The 24,425-nt window shown below is 29.6% G+C and overlaps 1 protein-coding gene across 5 annotated transcripts in view; it reads right to left on the bottom strand.

The window, feature by feature from the left end:
- The window catches only part of LOC129959964 (cytokine-like nuclear factor N-PAC), a 51,598-nt gene extending 31,551 nt beyond the window's left edge, over positions 1-20,047 (bottom strand). Inside the window, exons 1-4 of one of the 5 annotated variants that reach the window (XM_056072894.1) lie at positions 19,721-20,042; positions 17,860-17,934; positions 13,714-13,777; positions 9,518-12,776 (exon numbers count right to left, since the gene is read on the bottom strand). In XM_056072894.1, the coding sequence (XP_055928869.1) occupies positions 11,059-12,747 (1,689 nt within the window). In that variant the 5' untranslated portion in view covers positions 12,748-12,776; positions 13,714-13,777; positions 17,860-17,934; positions 19,721-20,042 and the 3' untranslated portion in view covers positions 9,518-11,058. Of the gene's footprint in view, positions 1-9,517; positions 12,777-13,713; positions 13,778-17,859; positions 17,935-19,720 lie in introns of those variants that run through there. The other 4 variants (XM_056072896.1, XM_056072895.1, XM_056072897.1 and 1 more) reach the window with 4 other exon arrangements.
- Positions 20,048-24,425: the final 4,378 nt, after the last annotated feature.

Here is a 24,425-nt window from a genome sequence, read left to right as displayed (position 1 = left end):
TTACAGGTGTATAATTGCCAATATAGAGGATCCTGTGGTAGCCTGGAAACGCATTGAAGACCATTTTCAACCGGACTCACGTGCTCAAATAATAGGACTTGCCGACGTTTTTTTTTCTTTTTTTTTTTTTTTTTTCTGCCGAATCAACCCGCAGGAAGATATTGGGATTTACGCACCACGAATTAGAAGAATAGTTGACCAACTAAAAGATGTTGGTAAACCAATAAGTGCTTGGTATCAAGCTTTTCAACTTATCCGTTTCCTGCCGCCTGAATTCAACAGTATCGTTCAAAACATCTATAGATGGAATGACACGGAATTTAAGTTCGACAAAATTCTCCCAGACTTATTACAGAAGAATCAAGACTGAAGCAAGCCGTAAGAGACCATGAATCCTACGTTTTCCAGTCTGATATAAGCATCAATATTTTGAAGTCTACGAAAAGCAAGCCAAATTCGACCTACAAAAGAAATTTCCAGCAAACAAGGAAAAAGTCAAGGAAATCAAATGTTCCTAGAAGCAGCTTCATAGCAGATTCCAACTTAAGTCAAGGAAGGGAAGACACTCATGTATTTTTGACACAGATGCGACATCACACTTCTGTGGAAACCGAAGTCTTCTCCAGAACTATCGACCAGTGAAAGGAACAACTATGTCCTTAGCCATTGGAGGTGTACCGTTTAATATAGAAAGAACTGGAACTGTAAGATAATATTCTGGAATAAGGTGAATTGGAAATTGTAAATCTTTTGAATGTATTGTATTCTCCGAAATTAAGACGTAATCTATTCTCTGGACCACTTATTGATAAAGCGGGATCGACTTTTACGTGTAAAAATGGCCAGATCACTGTATTTTCTAAAGATGGTCGCAAACAATTTGTAGCCATAAAGGTTAATTGTCTTTTTTGTGTAAATCTCCAAATTGAAGTGAATCCAGATCATAAAAATGTAAAGGTAAATTCCCAATATAGAGATGTATATAAGATTAAATCAAAAGTCTAAAACTATTCCACTTTCAATGCAAATAATTTAATTGTTTGGCATAATAGAATGCGCCATATTAACAAAAACTACATAATACTAAGAACATAAGTGTAAACGGAATGCCCGCATTAAAGGACATGGATTTAAAATATGAACCCTGCAAGATTGTTAAATCGCGTCATAAATCTTTCAAACCTATTGGTAAAATTAGATCCAGTAAACTACTTGAGTTGTTACATATGGATTTATGTGGTCCTTTTCCTGATGTTGCTATTAGCGGGTACCGATATTTTTTGAGTATCATTAACGACTTTTCTAGAAAAGTAACTGTGTACCCAATTAAAGAGAAAACTGAAGTATTTAAGCATTTCTCGAACTATCAGAAAAGGGCAGAAAGGTTTCTAAATAGGGATGACGAATATTTTCAGAGCGGTTATTACGTAACCAATATCAAAAAGTCACAAATACAAGTGATCAATACTTTTCAAAGAGGGGTGTGATTCAAATCCTTGATACGATCTTACTGGTGATATTTCGATTACAGGTTTTGGATCAAGATAGAAAGTAACAATCGATACGATATCACTGAAATTTGCCGGAGCGGTGACTTCACTGGAAAGTAACAATCGATACGATCTGTCCAATGGAAGCTCTCGAAAGAAATCTGTGATTGGATTGAAAAGTGAACGGACCGGTTATTGGAATTATCATATCGTATCATTGAATTGCATATCACTGAAATTTATCGGAGCGGTGATTTCACTGGAAAGTGCGAAGTCACCGCTCCACTTTACGGGAGTGACCGATATTCGTATTTGATGATGCACTATTCCATACAGATCATTTTTAATTGCTCGTGACATGATTGACTTTGATTACATGTACTCTGTTTACTGCTGGCGCCATCTATTGGTAGAATATAGGACTAAAGTAAACATTTTAAAGAAATGACATATATTTTTAACTCATCTTTTCCAGAAAATGCTTCACTCTAATAAATAAATTAAATAAATAGTTTTGAGAAAAAAAAATTTAAGAAGTAAGCTGAAACAGATAAATTAATTCGATCACACGTTAATTAAATTAGTAAATTAAGTATTAATTACAATGAATAAATTTTATATTTAACATTAAGTAATAATTTTTAATTAATAATATGATTGAAATAACAGATATTTGGAACGCATATTTAAAAATAACAATAGCAATATTATTTGTTATTTAAAAAATCGTGGATTATGCATTGTATTTCTAAATACAAAAATCATAAATGTAATAACCAATAACGGTCTTGAGTTCTGCCTTGCAGAATTTGAATCCTATTTAGATGATTTGGGTATTAAGACTGAAAGAACAAACATATATTCGCCACAACAAAATGGAATAACCGAACGTTACAACTACACTGCTGTAGATGGAATAAAAGTTCTGCTTAATACTAGTGGTTTGACTAAGGCTTTATGGGCTGAAGCATTGTTATGTCATGTATATGTTTGGAATCCTGTATGTCATGGTAACCAGAGTTTAACTCCTTTTGAACTTTATGGTGGTCGTAAACTATCTGTAAAACATCTAAAGACTTTTGGATGCACAGCTTATTTAGGTGTACCTAAACAACTAAGGAAAAAGTTCGATATTAGCGCTAAGAAAGGGATAATGTTGGGTTATGCATTAAGAACCCGGGGATGTCGCATATGATTACCTAATGACAGAAAAATTGTAGAAACTATTAATGTATCTTTTGATGATGATAGGGTGCAAGAACCAAAAAGCAGTGGAGCTAAGCTGGACCATAACAGAAAGTCAATCGAATAAAGTCCTGAATCCATTACCGAATCTAAGGAAGAATCTGAACAACCGGTTATCCCTAGAACCCCAAAACCAGATCTCTGAACGGGAATATCGAATAACAATCGAATTTCCGATAAAGTTATTTGGAAAAGACAAGCTGTTTCACGTAAAGATAAGTCTAGAACTGATATTTATTATTACGTTCAAGGTTCGAGAGCAGCCTACATTGGTCATAAAGATATTGAGTAATACTGTAAAGTATGAAAAATCATTATTTAACTTTTCTGGAAAAAATAAATATTCAGGATTTGTACACATGGAAGAGGCCTATGTATCAGATTGACTAGAGGTTCAAATCCCAGTAAATTTTAATACAGCTATGAGAACCCTCCAGGCTGATCAGTGGTATAAAGCTATGGATGAGGAAATTAGTGTTTTAAAAGAAATAGTTTGTGATCTCGTTCCAAAACCTGCAAATGGCAAAGTTATAGGTTGTCGAGGGATTTATACCATAAAACGCAACAAAAAGGGTGTTATAGTGCGATATAAACTAAGACTAGTGGCTCAGGGTTTCAGACAAATTCAAGGTATTCACTATGATGAAATTTCCAATCCTGTGGTAAATTTTTTAATTATTAGGATGGGTTTTTCTGTGTTGGTATGTAAACAGAAATGGCAAAATTCTCAACTTGATATTAAGTGTGCATATTTGTATTCCACAATACAGGAAGGTATTTTTATGACACAACCACAAGGATTTGTTGACCTTAATAAACCTGACCACGTATGTAATTTAAATAAAGCATTATATGGTTTGCACCAATCTGGGAGGGAATGGTTTTTAGAAATTCACTCTGTACTAGAAAATTTAAACTTTAAGAAATTGGATAGGACAAATTGTATATGTATATCAGGATAATGTTGTATTGCTACTTTATGTCGATGACATATTCATTTTTCAAAAACCGACATCTTAATGGAAGAGGTAATAAATCGTTTAAGTACCCATTTTAATCTCAAAATCGTCGGCAAAACACGTATTTTGCTTGGAATTCAATTTCTAGAAATGGGAGATGAATTTTTCATTCATCAATCGGAATATATTTATAAAGTTTGCAATAAATACAAAAGGTATAACTATCCTGTTGTTTCATTACCTATTGCAGTTGGTACAGTTCTTTCTAAAACACAATGTCCTAATACTGAAGCTGAGAGTACGGAAATGTCAAAACTCCCGTATAGAAATATTTTGGGATGTTTATCGTTTATTTCAGGTAAGACGAGACCTGACATTTGTAATGCCGTTAATATCTTATCTCAGTTTCAAAGTAATCCAGGATTAGTACATTGGAATACTCGACTTAAATTGCTTGGCTATATTGTTCATACTAAAACTTATAAATTAAGAATATCTGAAAGGAATGATATAAATATAATTGTTATAGTGACGATGACTTCGCAGCTAATAGAGATGATCGAATTTCAATTGGAGGTCTTATTCTTTTCATTGATCATTCACCAGTAATTTGGAGGACTTTCAAACAAAAATGTGTTAGTTTGTCCACCATGGATAGTGAATATATATCGTTATGTGAATCAGCAAAAGAACTTGTGTGGATCATACATATATTAAAGGAATTCGAAAATCATAATATAATAAAAGCTAATTTAACTAGCTGTCTTCTATGAGATAATCAAGCTGGAATTGAGCTCTCTAAATGTTCTGTAGAAAATTCGCGTACTACACACATTGATATATCATTATCTCAGAAATTTAGTTTTAGGAAAACTTTTCACTTTAACGTATATAAATACTAAAATTAATTTTGTTGACCTTTTTACGAAACTTTTGGCTATAAGTATTTTGTCAAAACTTTTAGATAAAATTTTGATTTAAAATGTCAAAATCCAGTTTGTATATTGGCAAATTTTTCATAATTTTTTGCCTTGTGGCACAATTTTTTGAATGTAAATATGTTGTGCTAATTTTTTTTCTTTCTATTTTCATGTGATGCTACCTATATGGATGAGAGGAAATTAATGTCTACGTCGATGCCATCTTTCATCGAGTACATATTTTCCGAAGAGCACGATGGGACTCCAATACCGTTTTGAAGGAGGTTAAAATGTAATCGGCCAGTTTCTCCTAGGTCTTTGTTGGCTCGTTTTGAGGGATGCATCGTCGTTTTATCACAGGAGATATTATGTATATTTTGTAAGCTCCATGTTATAATATTGGAAGCTCCTATATGTCCCCCTGATAATAGAGTCACTGAGCGTTTAAACTTTATGGGCACTAAAGAATATCTTTCTTAATTTATGTAATATCTCAAGAATTTGTCAACAAAATTTTCTCAGATTCATCATGAACAGATCCATTCATTAATAATGTTTAATTTTAAATGCATCAAACACTAAGAAAATAAAATGAATCGTTTAAAATAATCGGTCGAAAACAGGTTTAAAAAAACTACTTAAAAAACGATGTACTTAAAACTATAAGCATATAAAAAAAATATATAACTAACATAAATACAATTTACTTACAAAAGCATGCAACTAACCTAAAAATAATTTAAATCATCCGTTGATAATGGTTGTCATGGCAACGCCATGCGCATGCGTGAATTTTCTTCGCCAGTTACGCTAACGCAAATGCGTGAATTTTTCTACGCCAGTTGGTGTAACGCTATGCAGATTATACATTTTTAATTTCCTTTATTCTGTGTTATTTTAATTCAAAAGTACTTCAGAATGAATCTGAAACATGGATTAATTAACAATGTTTAATTTTAAATGCATAAAACATTAAGAAAATAAACAGAATCGTTTGAAATAATCCGCCGAAAAATGTTAACCCTAGCCTCTTTACTGTTGAGAGAAAAAAAAAACTGAAGCCGTACTAATTTGGCGGTGGGGAAAATGGAAGATTTTTTTTGGCGGAAAAGTTGGCGGTGGGGAAAATAGATTTTTTTTTGGCGGGAAAGTTAGTTTTTAATTAATAATTAAAATTTCAAAAAAAAGGGACCCCAGGTGCACATTCCCGACCTCTAAGGTATACATGTACCAAATTTGGTAGCTGTATGTCAAATGATCTGGCCTGTAGAGCGCCAACACACACATCGAGCTTTATTATAAGTATAGATTATGCAAAGCATTTTGAACCGGCTATTGTGCGTCATTAGTTTGGGTAAATCATTCACTTGACATCAAACATATAGTTATTCAATCAGTATCGTATCTGACATTTAATCAACCCAATAACCGTAGCTAATATGTAAATATAAGATTTTAGACATGGTATAAATATATGTCGTTATGTTTGTATGTTTTTCAGAGTCGTGTTCAGATTTCCTGTTCTGTTCGTGTGACAGCGGTTAAATGCCAGCTTTAGATCCTGTAATCACCATCCATGTATTAACGAGTTGTTCATCATAACTGTAAATATTTCATCATGTGTTTCGTTTCTTTTTTTCTCTTAGTAAATTGTCTTTGATTTAAACCTTTCATTTGTCGGACACAATATTTGGAGACTTCTATTTGTCATTATTCCACTGCAGCTACTCTAATGTCAAACGGCTGATTCTAAATATTTTAGAATCCCTAACCGTTATATATATATATCTTTAACAGATGCCATCATATTTAGCAAATAATTCTTTGTTTTCATTTAATGTTTTGTTTAAATCGAATAAACGACGTTTCGTAATTTTATAATTACTGCTTAATGCTTTACTATCCTATTTCCAATACAAACGAATTTCATATCTTTTGTTTCTGTACGTCGTATTTTGTTCAAACGAATTTAAAGTTTCTTTACCTGATAGACATTTCTTTATCCGGATTTATCCTAATGGTTTCTAATAACCACAAATTTTATACCCTATCAAAGTTCTCGACGATTAAATGGTTAGCAGATATCCCCTAACAATCAATTCTCTCATCCTTTTCCATTAGTAAATATCCGAAAATACTATCAGCTACAATCAATCTTTTACTAAAGGGATCTTTTAAAAAGAATTCGATTGGCTGACAGTTTTTTATCTTTACTAATCCTTATATTCCTTTTACCTAAAATCTCTGAAAAAAATCCGGATCAATCAAAACCAATTCTCTCAGATGTACTAAAATCTGCTAACTCAATTCCCTTTTCCAACGCTATGTTTCTAACAAACTGTTATGGAGTATGAATTTTCGCCGAAGTAATCGAGCAAAAAACAACTGCTTGTATTTTAACACACTGAGTTGGGTGTTGCACATTCCTTAAAGAAATTTCCCCAATATTGTAAACACGACGCTCATCAGTTTCACTTCGGAAAGTGTGAATAGCTAAAACTTCCTCGTTCACTGTTTTCAATTCCAGTTCCTCGACCACCTCTCTCAAGATGAATAACTTACTATAGTAATATAGTTTTAGTATTGGCCCCGGAATCCAACATTCAACCAAGCGCGCCCTTCCACTTCTCCCGTTCACTAAAGCTGAAAATGTAATAACACTGACCCAGGGACGCCATTTTTTCTTTTTTGATTCGGTGTTAAGAGATATCTTGGTAGAAGAGGGATTATTTTCTTTGGGGATGAAAGTCACGAATTCGGCACGATCGGGAATATTCTTAGTTTCGGTTACGGATTGCGGTGTTTCGCAAATTATAGAATTAAGCGAAAGCGAACCACATAGCTTACAATTTGACAATTACTATTACACAATTTTTTACGGAATATGATTTTCAAAACATATGAAGCACTTTCCTTTAGCCATTAATGATTCTTTCTTTTCATTAATACTAAGTGAGCGATCATGACTCATTTTTGAGTACAATAGATGCTATTTTGATTACTCAGTCTGTCCCGGGAAGAAGGATACAAGTTTCTCTTTTGATTAAATTTACGATTTGATTCATATTTATGCTGAAATAATTCTGCGTGTGTAGTTAAGGCATTCGTATACGAAGAATATTCATATTTGAAACCTTGATCAGTTCTGTATCTAAATGAATATTCTTTTGCATTAGAAAATTTTGTATTTGCTAATAATAACGAAGTCATCCTGCATTCTACTTCAATACTTATGAATTCTACTAAATTAGTAATATCAAATAATTCACCTGCTTTACGTTGACGATTATAATTTAATTCTTCGGATAGCGTTTTTAGTATTTACAGGACACAACAAGTTACTATAAGTACCTGTAGCTACATTTAATGATTGCAAAACTCTGAGTTTCTATTGCATCATATATTTTTCTTAAACCTGTTCCATTTGAGCAAGTTATTATTTTTTCAGTCAATAAAAGCATATGCATGTGAGAAGATATGATTATGCCTGTTTGGCCAAATCTTTCTTTTAATAACTGTATCGAAGCATCATAATTTTGCTCAGTTTATTTTTGTTAATGAATCATTTTTATGAATTGCAACTTCGAAAGAATTCAAAATGTCGATAAATTGACTGCAATCGCCCTGAACAGATTGTATATTTAATTTTGGTAAATTAACACTTAGATTTCTTAAGGGGATAACATTTTCCGCGTTATTTGTAATTGGACTGTTTGTCCTTATTTGTGGAATATCACTCAAATTTTTATTTGTTTTTCTAGCTTAGATGTTAGATCGATTTTTTGTCTTTCTAGTCTTCGCATAACTCACTTTGGCCTGTCATTTCGTTTAGATCTATATTTAATATTGTAATGTCATCCACGCTAATTAAATCCTTTAATTTTTTCGTCAGCTGAGCTTTTAAACTCACAAGCTCAGTAAGTTTGGTTTCTTTTGTGAATTCATCAGAAATTTCTTAACTTAAGGTATGTTTTATTTTAGTCAGATGTTTCGTGAAAATATTTCGTAATCCTTTCCTTCTTTATTCTATTGATATGCATTTTTAAACCAAATCATTACACACACACACAAAAAAAAAAATAGTGCCCACCTCTTGTTTCAACTCCTTACCGTTCTTCCTCCAAATTGTCGCGCATTCCTAAAAATTTCCAAATTTCAACATATCACGTCCAGGATACAATACACAATCAGTGTACGATAATTGCATCAATTGAAGAAACAGTTGATTTTTCATGTTGTATTTTAACATTTATAAAGACATGGGCATTTTCTAAATCTTCTACGCAAGCACAACAAACTGAGAGAAAACAAAAGTACATGCTCTCGCTTCGGCGTTGTTCGGAAGACAAATTTTCCCTTTTCTTCACCGGGGGGAATTGAAGCATTTTTGGCAAATTGATAATCAATTATTTTACTATTCAAATGGCAAAAATGTACAGATGGATATTGTATACTTTGAAAATAAAAAAAAAATGTGGTACTGTCTATGGTATTCATAAGAAATGTTTTTCTTGCAGAGAAAGGCAGAGTACACAGAACCTTCACAACTTAAAATGTTTCATTAAATTTGAAAAGTCAGCTGATTACAAGATATTAGTTTCTAAACAAATGTACATGCCACCTAAAAATCACGATATAAATTTACGTGTATACGCCGTTTCGACTCTACATTTTAGCATGCTTTCATCCATTTAATTTTACAGGAATCTAATTGATTTTAAAAACATTAATCCATTATTATTTTTATAGAAAAAGGAAGATAAATTTGGAAATAAATGTAAACATAATCTGAAATCATGGCGAGATGGTTTATTATTTTTCGAAATTTAAAATTTAACTGATTTGCATATATGCAAGAAAACCTGCAAATAAAACAAACATGCCTCTAATTTCTTTTTTTCCATAATTTTATTTCATATATACCTTTTCATTTCTGTAAATACATTAATATGCACTGAGTGACAAAACTAACGACCTACATGAGATCAATAATGTATTAAAATACACATGATCCAAACTTTACATTGGATTGAAAAAAAATTCATATGGAAAATGAATAATTTAATAGACAAACATGCAAGATGACCACAACATATTTTAAAATGCAACATTAACATAAGAAGAAATGCAAACAAAAATAAATGTCAATAATATACAAGAGCAATAAAAAGGCATACTTTTCACCATGTTTTTCAATGAGTATTTTTCCTACCTTCTGTACTGTAGAGAGCCTGATAGCAATTTGTTAACTAAAGTATTTTGGGAGCTTTCCCATGTGGCTTTCATCCATTCGATAAATGTTTACTAATTCTGACTTGCACAAAAGAACATTACTGTAAACAAATAAGTTTGGCCCAACTGCTTCTCAAAACATTCATATATTAATATTTCCTATAAAAAATATTGTTCACACTGATGAATGGCCATTTATAACTTTTGAGATTTTCAGTAAAGAAATTTCATTACATGTCACTGATCCTATGTTTTCAGTTTCACTTCAATCAAAAACTCACTTCATTAGATGCAACTTGAATTGCCAGCAATGAGATAACCAGCCCAGTCATCATGACTCAAGTGTTGATGACAGAATCTCAAACAAGCTGGATCGCATTAAAATGGGACAAAAAGACCAATCAAATATGAGCCTATTTACCAAGGTTTCAATGCACAATTTGTGATAATATATTTTGATCAGAATCTATACTGCAAGAAGATTGCAGAGATATTTAGTCTTTTGTAATTATGAAATATAAAGATCATGGCAACTGTAGAGATTAAATAGCCATTAGATTCACAGGCAATCCAAATAAATTCATTATCAATTTCAATTACAATTCTTTTAAGTTTTAATATACTGGTTTTGCAACTACATAACTCCCAAACTGCATAAAGCATCAAAATTCTTGCATTTCATAAGGAAAATACACAAATAAAAACTTCCATAATTCATTAACAGCAATAGTCTATGAATAATATAAGCAAATTTTGCATTACAATTTTGTTCTTTCCTTACCAGGATCAATGGGGGAAGAGGGGATATTTATATGCAATAAGATAATTTATTACTTAAGAATTAAAGTCTTTTCTTCAGATTAGAACAATGCATGGACTAATTTTGGAAACCGTGTAAGTAAATTCTTAATCAAAATTAAATAAACATAAAAAATCAAATTTTAAGAAAGAAGGTGCTTTATTATTATTCAATATATTTAATAATTAAGCTGCTCTGGTTTCATAATATAAAATGAGCAATAATGATAAAATGAAAATATAAAAGTTTAAGACTAAAAAATAAAAAGACACTATTAAATTGAAAATAAAATTGTATGAATGATATATTTAATAGATTATGAAATCTTTTATAATATTTTACAATGAATTTGGATAAAAAGCATATTTGCCCTTCCGGCATATAGCATAGTATAGCAAAACAATGAACTGACACTAATACTCAGCTCCCAAGAAAACAGCAGATACATCATGGTCAGAATAATTTCGAAGTGTAGCACGTTTGAACACTTCATTTGCTGCTGTTGTGACTGACATTGGTTGCCCACGGTCATTATCCAGGTTAAGAGCCAAAGATATATCTCTTTGCTGATACTTAAGAGTATTATTAGTGTCAAAGGAACGTGACATTATGGCTTGTCCTTTTTCTAAAAGATGAGGCGAACATATTGGTCCAAGTTCTATAATTTCCATGAAGTTGATCTGAGAAAGATTGCAACTCTCAACAAATGCCATGGATTCTGCCAAGGCAGCAGATGATACACCCATTAACATACTAACAATTAGGTTCATCTTAGAACCACTGCCAATATCAGAACTAAGATAATATGCATTTTTTGATAAGGTAAAAAAAACACTCTCACAAGAGAGAAAAACTTCTTTATCGCCTGCACTCAAAATTAACAGATTTCCATCCTCTGCCATTTTCCTAGATCCACTGATTGGGGCTTCAAGATATCTTCCACCTTTACGGCTGATAGCTTCTGCAATGTCTATTGATGTAGTTGGATCCAATGTAGTCATTTCAACATAACTTTTTGATCCAGGTGGTGATCTGTCAAGACCTGATAGAATGCCACAGTTTCCAAAAACCAGGCATTTTGAGGCATAAGGACCAGAAACACAGCAGATAATTATGTCACATTTTTCAACCACATCACTTGGAGTCTGCGCAATCTCAGCTCCAATTTTAGTAAAAGGTACACATTTCTCAGGGGTTCGATTCCAAACTGTGACCTTGTGATTGCACATAAGCAGATTTTTAACAAGCCTTTGACCCATCATTCCGAGACCAATAAATCCTATCTCCTTACTTGATGGTATGACATTTTTTGCTCTTACGGATTCATTGGGTACATATATATCAACAATAGGAAGTGGCAGAAGTTCAAAGTAACCACGACTCCTAATTCTTGAAGAAGAACTTTGAGTAATAGTAGTAGTAGAAGTAGAAGTAGTAGTAGGAGGAGGAGAAGGAGTAGAAGGAGTAGAACTAGGAGAAGGAGTAGAAGGAGGAGAAGGAGTAGGAGTAGTAGTAGGAGGATGCTCTTCTAATGGTCTGATAACAGCTATACGCTTATAGTTTAAATTAGGAGGTGTATTATTAATTAAATCAGAGAAATCTTCAGCAGGCCTTTCAGATAACTTCTGAGGAGGAGATGTTCTTTCATATTCTGATTCATCCATATCACGTCGTTTAGGTACAACCTTCTTTCGAACTTTCTGGCTTTCAGTTTTCACCTTCTTTCTTTGTACTTTAGCAATTTTGTTTTGAGTACCACTTGTCGATGCTTCAGGAGACTTCTCAGGAGATTCCTTTTCTTTGAGCAGCGATTTAGCCTGTTTGGGTGCATCTTCGGTGATTTGTTTTATTGCCAATTTTAGAAGGGTTGATTTTTTCTTATTGGAAGTAGACTGTAGCATTTCTTCAGAATGATGTACAATATTTTCATCCTGTATCCATGCATAATTTTGACTTCCAAAAAAGAATACGTAACGACGTGCCTTTTTAGGAGTAGATTTCGTATCTGAAGGAGGTTCTACTATCTTGGCTGGCCAAAAAGGAAAACACTTCATCTTTGCCCAAACTAAATCTCCAATATTGAAATCTTTTTTGGCCGCCATCTTCAGTCAGAAGCCTACTGTCTTTATATCTGTGATAGAATAAACGAAACAAGAGAACTCAGTAATATTTTACATCATTAAGTGAATAAATTTAAGGCATACTTCCAGTTTAAGAAACTGACAAGTTATTCTTCTTCTAAACATACTTTATAAACAGAACTTCTGCATGTGTAAATTTATTTATGTTAAAATTTAAATAGATAGTATTTGGAAAATAACAGAATCTGGCATTCATGAGAGCCAATTCGAAGAAGAAGCCATAAATTTGAAAATAGCCATCTTTCAAATTATACAGTAGACTCCCGATTATCCGCGGGCGGGTTATCCGCGCCTGCCGCACAAAGTTTTTTTTTTTTTTTGACTGATTTTTTTAAAAAGATGCAGTTTTACAGTTACGCTTTTGTAATTACATAATAAATTACAGTATTAAAACAGTACATATGTATTAATTTTTCTGTGTATCCTTGACGCCTCTTGTAAATACTAAGCACTTTTCTGTTTTCATTAACAAAATGCATTTTAGGTTGGTCACTTTTGAGTGATATACTAAAATATGAAGCCTTAGTTAAACATTTCCTGCTGTTTATTTTACGTTTTATTGTACATAAAACAATTTTTCAAAGTTGGAAGGACTGTTTTCTTTTTTGCTATACCCGTTTTTAGCTTTTTTCGTATTATCCGCGATTTTTGTTATCCCCGGCGGCCGCGCCACCCAATTCCGCGGATAATCGGGAGTGTACTGTACTTTTTCCTTTTAGAATAAAATATAAATTGATATTTAAAAAAATCTAATAAGCATATGTAGATAATACAGTTGCAAAATAATGAATACCCCCCCCCCTTTCATTAGGGAGACAGTGTAAATTTTAAAAAGCAATTGCTTCATGTAAGTGTTAACTTATATGAAAACAAAACCTAGGCTCAGTCCAATTCACTGAATGGATGGCAAACGAAACATCAGTTTACCTTTTGTAAATATCAGTCAATATCTTCTATTTCTTAAGTTCTTTTTCAAGGTGTTTTTCGTTCCCTAGAAGGAGAAATTTGTTGAGTATATAGAAATTTTTAGTGTTTATTAAAAATTATTAACAAAGCAACTATTAAAGATGATATACTTTTAAAAAGCTTAATGCTTTTAAAGATTTGTTGGAGACTATAAGTTCAGTTAAAGTAAAATATTTAGTTGGCATTTCAATTTTATAAAATGCCAGAATTTATACAAATTGGGACATAATAAAACATAGATGAATTCAGTTTGATATACTTGCAGTAACATGAGGCAACAACACATAAATACTGAAAATTATTTAATTTGATAATTTAATAAAATTCAATTATAGCCCAAATAATCGAAAACTTACATAGATAAATAGTTAAAATATGCTATCAGTTTTATGAGAAATACTACTGCATATAATATAAACATAAAGAAATGAACAAAAAAAAGTTAATAGCAATTCATAATGCTTAAACATAGTTATTCATTTTACTTCCCAATTTATCTATTAAAAAGATGAACAAATGCTGTAAGTATAGAAATAGTGATGAAAAAATTATAATATTCAAATACAAAAACCAATACAAAGAAAATAAAAAGATGTATAAACATTATTCATTATTATTACATTATTTTTGTAAGATAATACACATCCTCACATCATCAGGAAAACAATTACTACAACAGTATTTCATATATTCGTGAGTGATTAGCCATCATTTTCCAATTACATTGCTTCTCTGTTCGCTGGATTTCACCCCATGCAACTTTGGTTGTGAGGTTTCCTAAAAGTCCAAGGCGGAGTAAAACATGTTGGTTTGTGAAAGATCAGTATCTGTGCCAGATCTGATGGACAAAATTTAGCACTATATTCTTAAAATTCCAAGCGACTTAATGCAGTCAGATGTCGCAAATTAGTTCTATGATCAGAGTACATTCTTGAATATGAAGAAAGACATCTTGAGTAGTTTTAATGCTACATTTTTTTTGTCTGTTATTTAACATTTATAAAAAGCATAATAAATGTTTTAAAGTGTATTTACATTACCACTTATTGGCGTATTTTCATGTTAAAATTTTTTGTTTAATAAACGTTAAGCGTATCATTTGAATAATCTGTAGCTTAAATTTTATCTGATTTGGACTAATGGAATGCATTCTAAAGTGCCTGATGTTGGAAAGTTATTTCTTGCTCGGAATATATAAGAACAAGTCTGAGGAAAAGCCAGTAAATTGCAATAAATATACCCTACTAGCATATTTCAGACACATTTTTCATTGGTATGACTACTGACACTTCATAGTCTGCTTTTGAATGTAGCTATAATAAGCATTTTCATTTTGTATACTAAGAGTCAGACAAGGAAGAAATTTTTGAGCTGGGCCCTCATTTTTTTTTCTGAGAAATATTTATCTGCAATTTAACAATTTTGCCAGATAAAGTGTGGAAAGATGTGCAGCAAGGAAGAACTTCTACTTTCTCACTACAATGTAAAATTCCCGCCATGCGATATATTACAAAAAATCTTATCTTTTAAGCTAGTTATTTCCATAATAAATTTTAAAATACAGCTATTATTTCATTAATTTCTTTTTCTCTGAAAATTAGCATACAGTTGAAAAGAGTTAACTTTTTATACTTCAACCATTCAGAATATATCCAACTTCAAAAAATTGTAATAAAAATACAGAATGAAGATAATACAATAATACAAATAACTAAGATAATACAAATAACTAAGGCAAATATTTCACAGATTAAAAATATAATAGCAGAAGTCACCTTTTCAAAAAGTTTTAAAATTACAACACTAGTAAAAATTTAATTCAACCCCTCTTCGGATTTTAATGGCCATCCCTCAAATAATATTTTTATTTCCATATTTACAGTACTTTTTGTTTTATATGAATATCTAAGAAATAAAACAACTTTTATTACTTCAAATTTTAACACATCCATTTAATGAAACAATGAAATGTTTTGTTCAAGGTCTTGCATCTTCCGTTTTGTTCAAATTTAAGAGTAAAAAAAACATTTAAAAAATGATAAGTTCAGCAATGTTCTTTAATTGCTCATATCTAAATATACCAATTACATCAATAGTGCTATTAATAGTGATAAAAATTTGCTAATTCAAAACAACTGAAAAATATAATGAGCAAAATGGGTAGTTCAGTTTGGTATATATTTATTATAAGCTAAAAATTACTAGTTTAATTTTCATACATTTATGATTTTTCCCATCAATTAAGACAGGATGCAAACCAATAAATGAAGCAATTTAGCCTGGTTGATGAAGAAATTCAATGAAAAGGCTTAAAATAAAAAATTAATTATCTTGTTTAATATTTCTTAAAAAGAAACAAAATCTAAAATTAATACATTCACTAGTGCAATGTTAAATTAATCCTATAATTTATAACAGGGCACCTAGTGAGAAATTACTGCAAAAATTAAGCATATTTGTACATGCATGAATACATACAAAAACCCGCACATTTTCTAACCATACAATATTTTCTATTCTATAACAATGTACAGTTTTTATTAAAAGTTTTGTTAATTTTAAGCATGTCTTTTTTAAAATTACATATTTCTGAATATACACAATGTCTTCTATCCAAAACTAATGGTGTTTTTTCCCCAGCAAAACCTTAAAAATGATAAAATTATCAATATCAACAAATTCAGTAAACTTTTATAAGATTAATAAGAAAGGACTTTATCAACATTTCTTAAAATTACCAGTTCATTTAGATGGATACATTATTTCTGAAAATGCCAATATTGATGGGAAAGCACAGCATGACCAAAAATTTTGTATTTGATTTTTATAAGTGCAATAATGAAAAAGATACATCATAGCTGGGATAGGAAGTGTAAATTTCCTCCTGCAATAACTAACTACATTTAGTAATTTTATTTGCAGTCTTAAAAGGGATGCATAGACTAATCTTATCTTAAAAATTTGAGAACCAACCATAATGTACAGTACACTCTCGATTATCCGCAGAATTGGGTGGCGCTGCCGCCGCAGATAACAAAAATCGCAGATAATCCGAAAAAAGCTAAAAACGGGTATAGCAAAAGAGAAAACAGTCATTCCAACTTTCAAAAATCATTTTATGTACAATAAAACGTAAAATAAACAGCAGGAAATGTTTAACTAACGCTTAATATTTAAGTATATCACTCAAAATTAACCTAAAATGCATTTTGTTAATGAAAACAGAAAAGTGCTTTGTACTTACGAGAGGCGCCAAGGATACACAGAAAAATTAATACATATGTACTGTTTTAATACTGTAATGTATTATGTAATTACAAAAGCATAACTGTAAAACTGCACCTTTTTAAAGAAATCAGTCAAAAAAAAAAAAAAAACCTTTGTGCGGCAGGCGCGGATAATCGGGAGTCTACTGTATATTTTTTTTTCTAGTGCTTTTATGTGAATACATAAAATCATCTCTTAGAAGAAAGGATTTTTCTCCCAATCAAAACAAGCAAATGGTAGGGTGCTGAATAAATGAAAAGGATATATTTTCCTTATTCTATCAATATTTCTCTAATTTGAGATAAAACCTTTCCCACTAACGTCCAGATTCACAGAAAGATCCGACACAGGAACCCCCCAAAAAAAGGAAAATATAAGCACTTGGATAAAAAAATACACACATTTTAAGAACTGCTGATAATGCTATGCACCCTGTTATAAGCAAGTTTGGCACTCAAATCTGGATAATTTTTTTCCCTGTATGTATATACAAGATAAGTGGAAATACTCTAATAATACTCATGAACAAGTTATAATGCAATATGAATTTAAAGAGTGTAAAAAACAAGGAAAGGAAGCAACAATTTAACATTATTTGAAATAATAGCATATTAAAAATGGTTTATACTTACATACAAAAAAATTACTCTATATTTTTAATCGAGAATTTAACAACAAAATTTATATATTAAGGGAAGGGGGAATTATTACTTCTCATGCTCTTTAACTGTAAGTCACAAAATAAAGGTTTCAGGTGAAATAAAATACAAAACTTTTTTGTTACGATACAAATCGTTCGACGATGAACCTTAACAAAGAAATGTTACAAAGCAATATTACTTTTTTTATTGATTCATTTTTGAAATTTCACATGTTTGGGCATCAACTTGAAGAGGTTTCTTCAGACATTCAATGCTGCAAAATAAATTCTGTATGTGACATCTCTTATATGGATATAAAGCTTATATGGATATAACAATGTCATATATTTAATATTTTTCTATGAATGAAACAATTTGATATTCACATAATGAAATTGTCTGCGCCGAGTTAGTATGACAATTCCCAGCCGACAGAGAATGTCCAGTTTTTTTAAACAGATGTATGATTTATTTTTCAGTCCTTTTAAAATAAAACTGATATTTTAAATAAAATGCTACTGATAAATTTCACTTAATAGATATTTAAATACATCTTGGGTGATGCACAGAAATTCATCCATACATAAATACTTTCTTTTTAATGTGTAACAAAATCTAAATGCCTCAATGATTTTTATACATCATCAGTCGTATGTTTGGCAGTGTGGTAAAGAAAATAGCTTTGTTTGTTAAAATTTTTATTATAACAATTTCATTTTCAGTGTAATGTGGATTTCTCCTTAGCGAGGAAAATTATACGGTTCGCATTCAAATTAATATTAACCAATTCTTAACATTTATGTAAAAAGGTACTCCAGAAAAGTTAAAAGAAATTATACTTTCAAAAATACTAATTGCATACATTATATATATTCTTTATGGGAAAATTTTGTGTAGTTTTCAGATTGAAGTTTGACGAAAACTAATCAAATATGATAAAAAAGTCACTCAGATTAGCACCTTCAATGTAAGATCTATGGTAAAGAACCAATATATCTTTAAACAAGAGTAAGTCCCAAATGTAATCTTTCTTAGAATCCATCAATAATAATAATTAAGAACTTTGTTTTATCAAAGTCAAGTGCCTTAAAATCAAATGATTATAAAGGTTAGCAAGTTTCCTGACCAGTATTATAAAAAGAAGGCAAACATTGTTGCATGCCTAAACATTTAAAAATGGGAATGTCATGTAAATAACATACAAAGGAAACTCTGTTTTGTACCATGGCCATCCTTGAGATGGTCATGATACACGTGCTACCTTGTTTCCTCCTGATTATGATTACATGCTCTCCACAACTATACAGTGAGACAGCCATAATATGAAAAAAGAGGGTATAAAAACCGTACTATAAAATTTGCTTATGATATCACTAACTTTCAAAATTAGAACAGTTGAAGAAGTGTCCCTCTATTTTCTGAAACAATTCTAAAAATTATCATAATTATATTAGAATAATATGTATCCAGGAAAATAAATCAATTCAACTGAGGTAATTATTCCTTCACTAGATATGAATGGAAATGTATGACCCAAATTTCTGAAGTAAGTAAAATATGAAGAAATTGCTACTTTTTAAATCTATGATTCTAATAAAAAAATATAATCATATACGAGTAAAATATTTAATTTCATCAAGAATTAAGAAACCAAATACAACTAACTGAACATTACTGCAAATAAATAATTTAAATGCAAAATTTTTGTTTCTACAGAACGGAAAATAATGTGTATGTACTTATTCACGACTACCATTCTTGCAAAAAAATGTTTTTTATGCAGTAAGCAGCCAACATGATTTCTATAAAATTAATTGAAATTGTGTCTAAATACGAGATGAAAAAAAAAAAAATTTAAATAAGTAAGTAATTCTACGAAATGCATGATAAATTAATTCTTGAAACGAGGCAATTACACATTAAATAAATTATAGGATACGCATATAAACAAAAAATTTTGACACACAAAATTCGTCATTGTAGTGGAACAATTATTTAGTTAATAAAATAAAGCTCATAACGATTAAATTGATATGTAATTGTTATATAGGCTAACTTACTTCTTAAAAAGTGCTGTTCACTCCTCAAACACTGCAGAATAACATGTTTAACAAAGTAAATATTTGCTGAACTTGAATTCGATATACACCAACGGATCACGTACAATGGCTGCCGCCTTTTGAATGCCGGACGATTACAATTACAATCAATATATAAAACTCCAGATGTCTGATATTTGTGTGGCAATTTTAACTGTAAAAATTAATCTAAATGTTTTGCTTGAAATGTAAAAGAAATAAAAGCCTGGGGATATAGAATATTATTATGTAAGTGATCAGAAATTCAATTCTGATTGAACAAACTAATCTTCGGAAATGAGGCTCGTTAACCGGAGGACGCTTGAACCCCCCATTAGAAGTTCAAAGGGGGGGGGGAAGCATTAGAAACAGTGGGGGGGGGGAAGCATTAGAAACAGTGGGGGGGGGAAGCAGCACTGCAGGACGGATTTCATTCCGGTAGTGATGGAAATGGGGAAATCGATGTATGGTTGCTTACGGAAAAGCTTTTTTCGCCAAAAGGTGAAAATTTATTTACACGCCAAGAATGAAGCGCATTTTTGGAATGTCTAGGGTGGCGTGTGGAGGACTGTCGGTCGGATCTATGATGAAGGCAGACCTTATTTATGCACAATCTTTCTTAATAAAAGAATAATACCGTGTTATAATATATTTTTTTTGACATAATTACGTTTTATGAATCTAATTTTTCACTAGAAATGAATGTTGACTGTGGCTGGGAACTTGGGAAAGCTGAATTTTCTACAGGCGCCTTCTATTTATAATTAATTAAATGGCAAGAAACTAATATGTTAACTCATAATTAAATTCTATTTTTTATTGGTTTGTTAAATGAAATTTAAAGTTTTCACAAAGTAATGGAATGAACTTACAAGTTTCATTTAAATTCTTAATGGAAGCTAAAATTGATGCTTTATTCGGAATACAAATTGGATATAGTTTTAATTTTACTTCTTGCAATTTGACTGTATTCATTGGAAAGTATTTTAGTTTTTTTATACTATTAATTTTAATGCTCATATTTTGTTTAATGTACAAAGCTAAATGTTTTTTTAAAAAATTAGCTAAAGTGTTTTTTAAATGATGCTTCTTAAAAATTATATATATATTTTTACCTAATTAGGTAATAAATTAGTGTTATAGAACATTTAAAACATTTTTTATAACTGCAGGCATGCTTTGATTTTGTTATTTGCTATTTATAGTAGCAATAAAGCATTTATATTTTGTGGTCTAAAAATTGCAATAATAAAAAATCTGTAATCTCTTTCTTGCAGTTTTGTCCATTCTTTTTTTTTTTTTTAATGTTGATAATGTGCATGAAAAAAATCTTTAAAATTTGTTTTCAAATTGAATAATTCATCCTTGTAAAAATATGCATTGTAAAGATGTATATAATTTTAGTTAAGTTTTTGATAAAATATGGCTTATTCTCTGTTAAGAAAGTATGATAACCAAAAATCCTCAAAGGAATTATCAAAATATTCAATATTTTCTATTTAATAAAAACTAATTTTTGTTTTGTTAAAATAAGATTTATATTGAATTAAAAATTATATGCATAAGCTGATTAATATTACATGATTTTAAAAAGTACTTTTTCAATACATATATTTCTTATTCTAATTTATTAATTTTTTTCATAAATGCTTAATACATTTATTTATGCATACAGCAATTTAATTCTTCTTTTAATGCTAAAAATCAGAATTTTGATTGAAAGTAGCCAAACTAAATTTGAAAAGGTAATAGAATAAATTATTTCTAATTATACGATTGGTGTAATAATATTTTAAAAGAAAAATTTTATTAAAAATTCTAATATCTTGGATAAATTTGCTCTAGATGATGAATTTTCTACTTTTATAATAATGCACAGAAATTAAAACTTTTAAAGAAAATTTGGAAGGTAATTTTTAATTTCAAAAAATAAAAATTATTTTTTAATTTAATATAAAAATATTAGTATATTCTAAATTAGTTAATAGAATTTTCAATTAAATTGTAAAATATCATTTGTTAATTTTTGCATAATATTTAAGTCATATTTTATGCAACACTTACATTTTCTCAAGAAATTTTTATTTTTTTGAAGCTTAATTTCTTCTCATTTTGATTTTCAATAATAATTCATGAAATAAGTGATTTGCTTCACAAGCATTCATTATTGTAATATACAAATGTATATTAGTTAACCAAACCATTACAAAATAAGAAACATTTACTCCTCCTTAAAAAATGCTATACTAATATTGTTTTAACTGATTCAAATGAGGGGATAAATACTGAGTGGTGAATATTTCTGAGATATTGTGTAAAAAAAATTATAAAGGATGATGAAAATCCTTAAAACCTATAAAACTTATATAGTTTATATACCTACTTTAATCTTTTTAAACTAAGGATTTGACTAAATTATTAAAAAAGACCATTTCTATGAGGACATAGAAAAAAAAAATGTTTTAGAAAAATAAAATGGGAAATAATTTTTATTGTTTTAAAGTAATGATAATTACAATGGAATAATGAATTTTAACACTGTTTATGTTAAATTGAAAAAAATTATTTACAATTTAGAATCAATAATAAAAATAATCATAATCTCTGAATCAAATTATCTGTGAATTCATTTGTTCAATAGGAATTTAATAACTTGGAGACTTTAAAATAAATTCCATTGTCCCCATTACAAAAACGTGAAGAAAGGCTAATTTCTAAAAATAATTTAGTATTGATTCAATTCACCTTCAGTAAAAATTTTAAACTAATGACACAAGTAGGTTAAAACTGTCTGAGTGGTTTAACTTACATATATCAATTGGATCAATAAAAGAAAATAGATGGCAATCAACTGAAGACAGATTTTATTCATTACAGAAAAAAGGATGGACAGAGAAGGAAAAATATCAGAAGGATCACAAAATATGTTCTGATCATTGTTTTGATGAAGGACTTTGTATGAAACCAGTATTTTAAAAATCAAACATTTAAAACATTTTTTTTTTTGTACATTTTAAATGCAACTGAAAGAACTTCTTGGGCCATTGTATTCACAAAAGAAGAAAAAAGAAATCTTTTAGCATATGAAAGAGCAGTTGAACTTGGATATGTATCATATAATTGGGAACTTCTAAAGAGATAAAGAGAACTTGACAGGAAAAAAAAAAAATTAATGAACAAAGAGAAAGTACAATCATTTACAAGTGGAATATATGATATAATATATTCTCAAGATATTGTATCAAAGCTGATAATCTATGCAACTCCTCTCAAAATTCAAATTCTACCTCTAAAACATGATTCTTATTAATGCTTAAACCACAGCCTGAAATTTGGAGGAAAAAAACTGTAAACAGTATCCTTCACTTTTTTTTCCAATATAATTTTTTTTAAAAAAAATCTTTCTTTTATATTTAGTTAAAATTACTTTTTAAAAAATCGTCTATCTCATTATTGTTCATTGTAACTAAAAAGAATTTAAATCAAGTATGTAAAATGTATGATGTGTTATTATTTGTTTTTTTATTAATTTTTTAAAAAAATTATAAAATAAAAAAAATTCATATGCTTCCCTCCCTTTCTCTCTTTTATCTTTATACTTTTTCTGCCTCTTTATAACATTAGCATATAAGATCATACAGTTTTTTTTTATATGAATACAATTAATTGAAAAATAGATATCCATTCTGGATATTTATCCTTAAAATTAGATACCTGAATGCTATCACTAATCAACTCACACTTAAATTTCTTTACAGCATTTTTTTAAAAGAAAATTTTACTTTTGAAGAAAAATAATTATTTTGCGAATAAAAGAAACCTTTGTTAATGCTTCAGAAGAAAATTTCATAATTTCCAAATGTATTTTTTGAAGCTTTAAATACTAAATCTGAATGATAAAATGGTATTTTAACAAAATTTCGAATATGGCTGTGTTAATTTACCTAAGCATTTTTATTAAACAAATAAAATATCTTGAAGGGTACGATAAATTGTGTTGTTTCAAGATGTCATAAGGAATTGTTATCCTCGTTTGTAGATTTTTCAGCTACTACTGCAAACATAATATTCCATTTTTTTTCAAAGATTATTGTTATCAAATAATATTATTGCTGTCATACTTTTTTTTTTTTTTTGTAATTAATATATTGCATACAAACAAACGTGTAATGTTGAGTGACAGAAAAAACAAGTTTAAACTAATGACAAAAGAATAAATTCATCTTTACTTGAGTAGTTAATGAAATGAATTGTATTACAATAATAAAAATTATTGTAGAAATATTTGTAAAAATTATAGTAGTATATATTATATAGTAGTAATAGTAAAAATAGTATTGTATTGTAGTAGTAGTAAAAATTATATTGTAGAAATTATTGTAGAAAATTTTTTTAGTTTATTTATATTAAAAAGACAATTGTATGATAATGAAATTGATATCAATAAAAGGATTTTGATATTAGGTTTGGAAAATGGTGTTAGTATCATTTTTGTACAATAATATATTTTGGGAATTATAAGAGGAAAACATCAAGATTTTGTTTAGTTAAAATTATACCTGGAAATTTCGATGCATTGCATCAAAGTACACGCTTTCAACCTTTAAAGCATGTTTGATAAATTTTCAGTTTCTGGAGTCGGCAGTCTGTCTTATAACCCATGTTAAAGTATAGAAATATATATGAA

This window comes from Argiope bruennichi, chromosome X2 (assembly GCF_947563725.1).
Source record: "Argiope bruennichi chromosome X2, qqArgBrue1.1, whole genome shotgun sequence".
Classification (NCBI taxonomy): Eukaryota; Metazoa; Arthropoda; class Arachnida; order Araneae; family Araneidae; genus Argiope; species Argiope bruennichi.
Note: the sequence above shows the minus strand (reverse complement) of the source record. Positions and strands in the feature narration are given on the sequence as shown.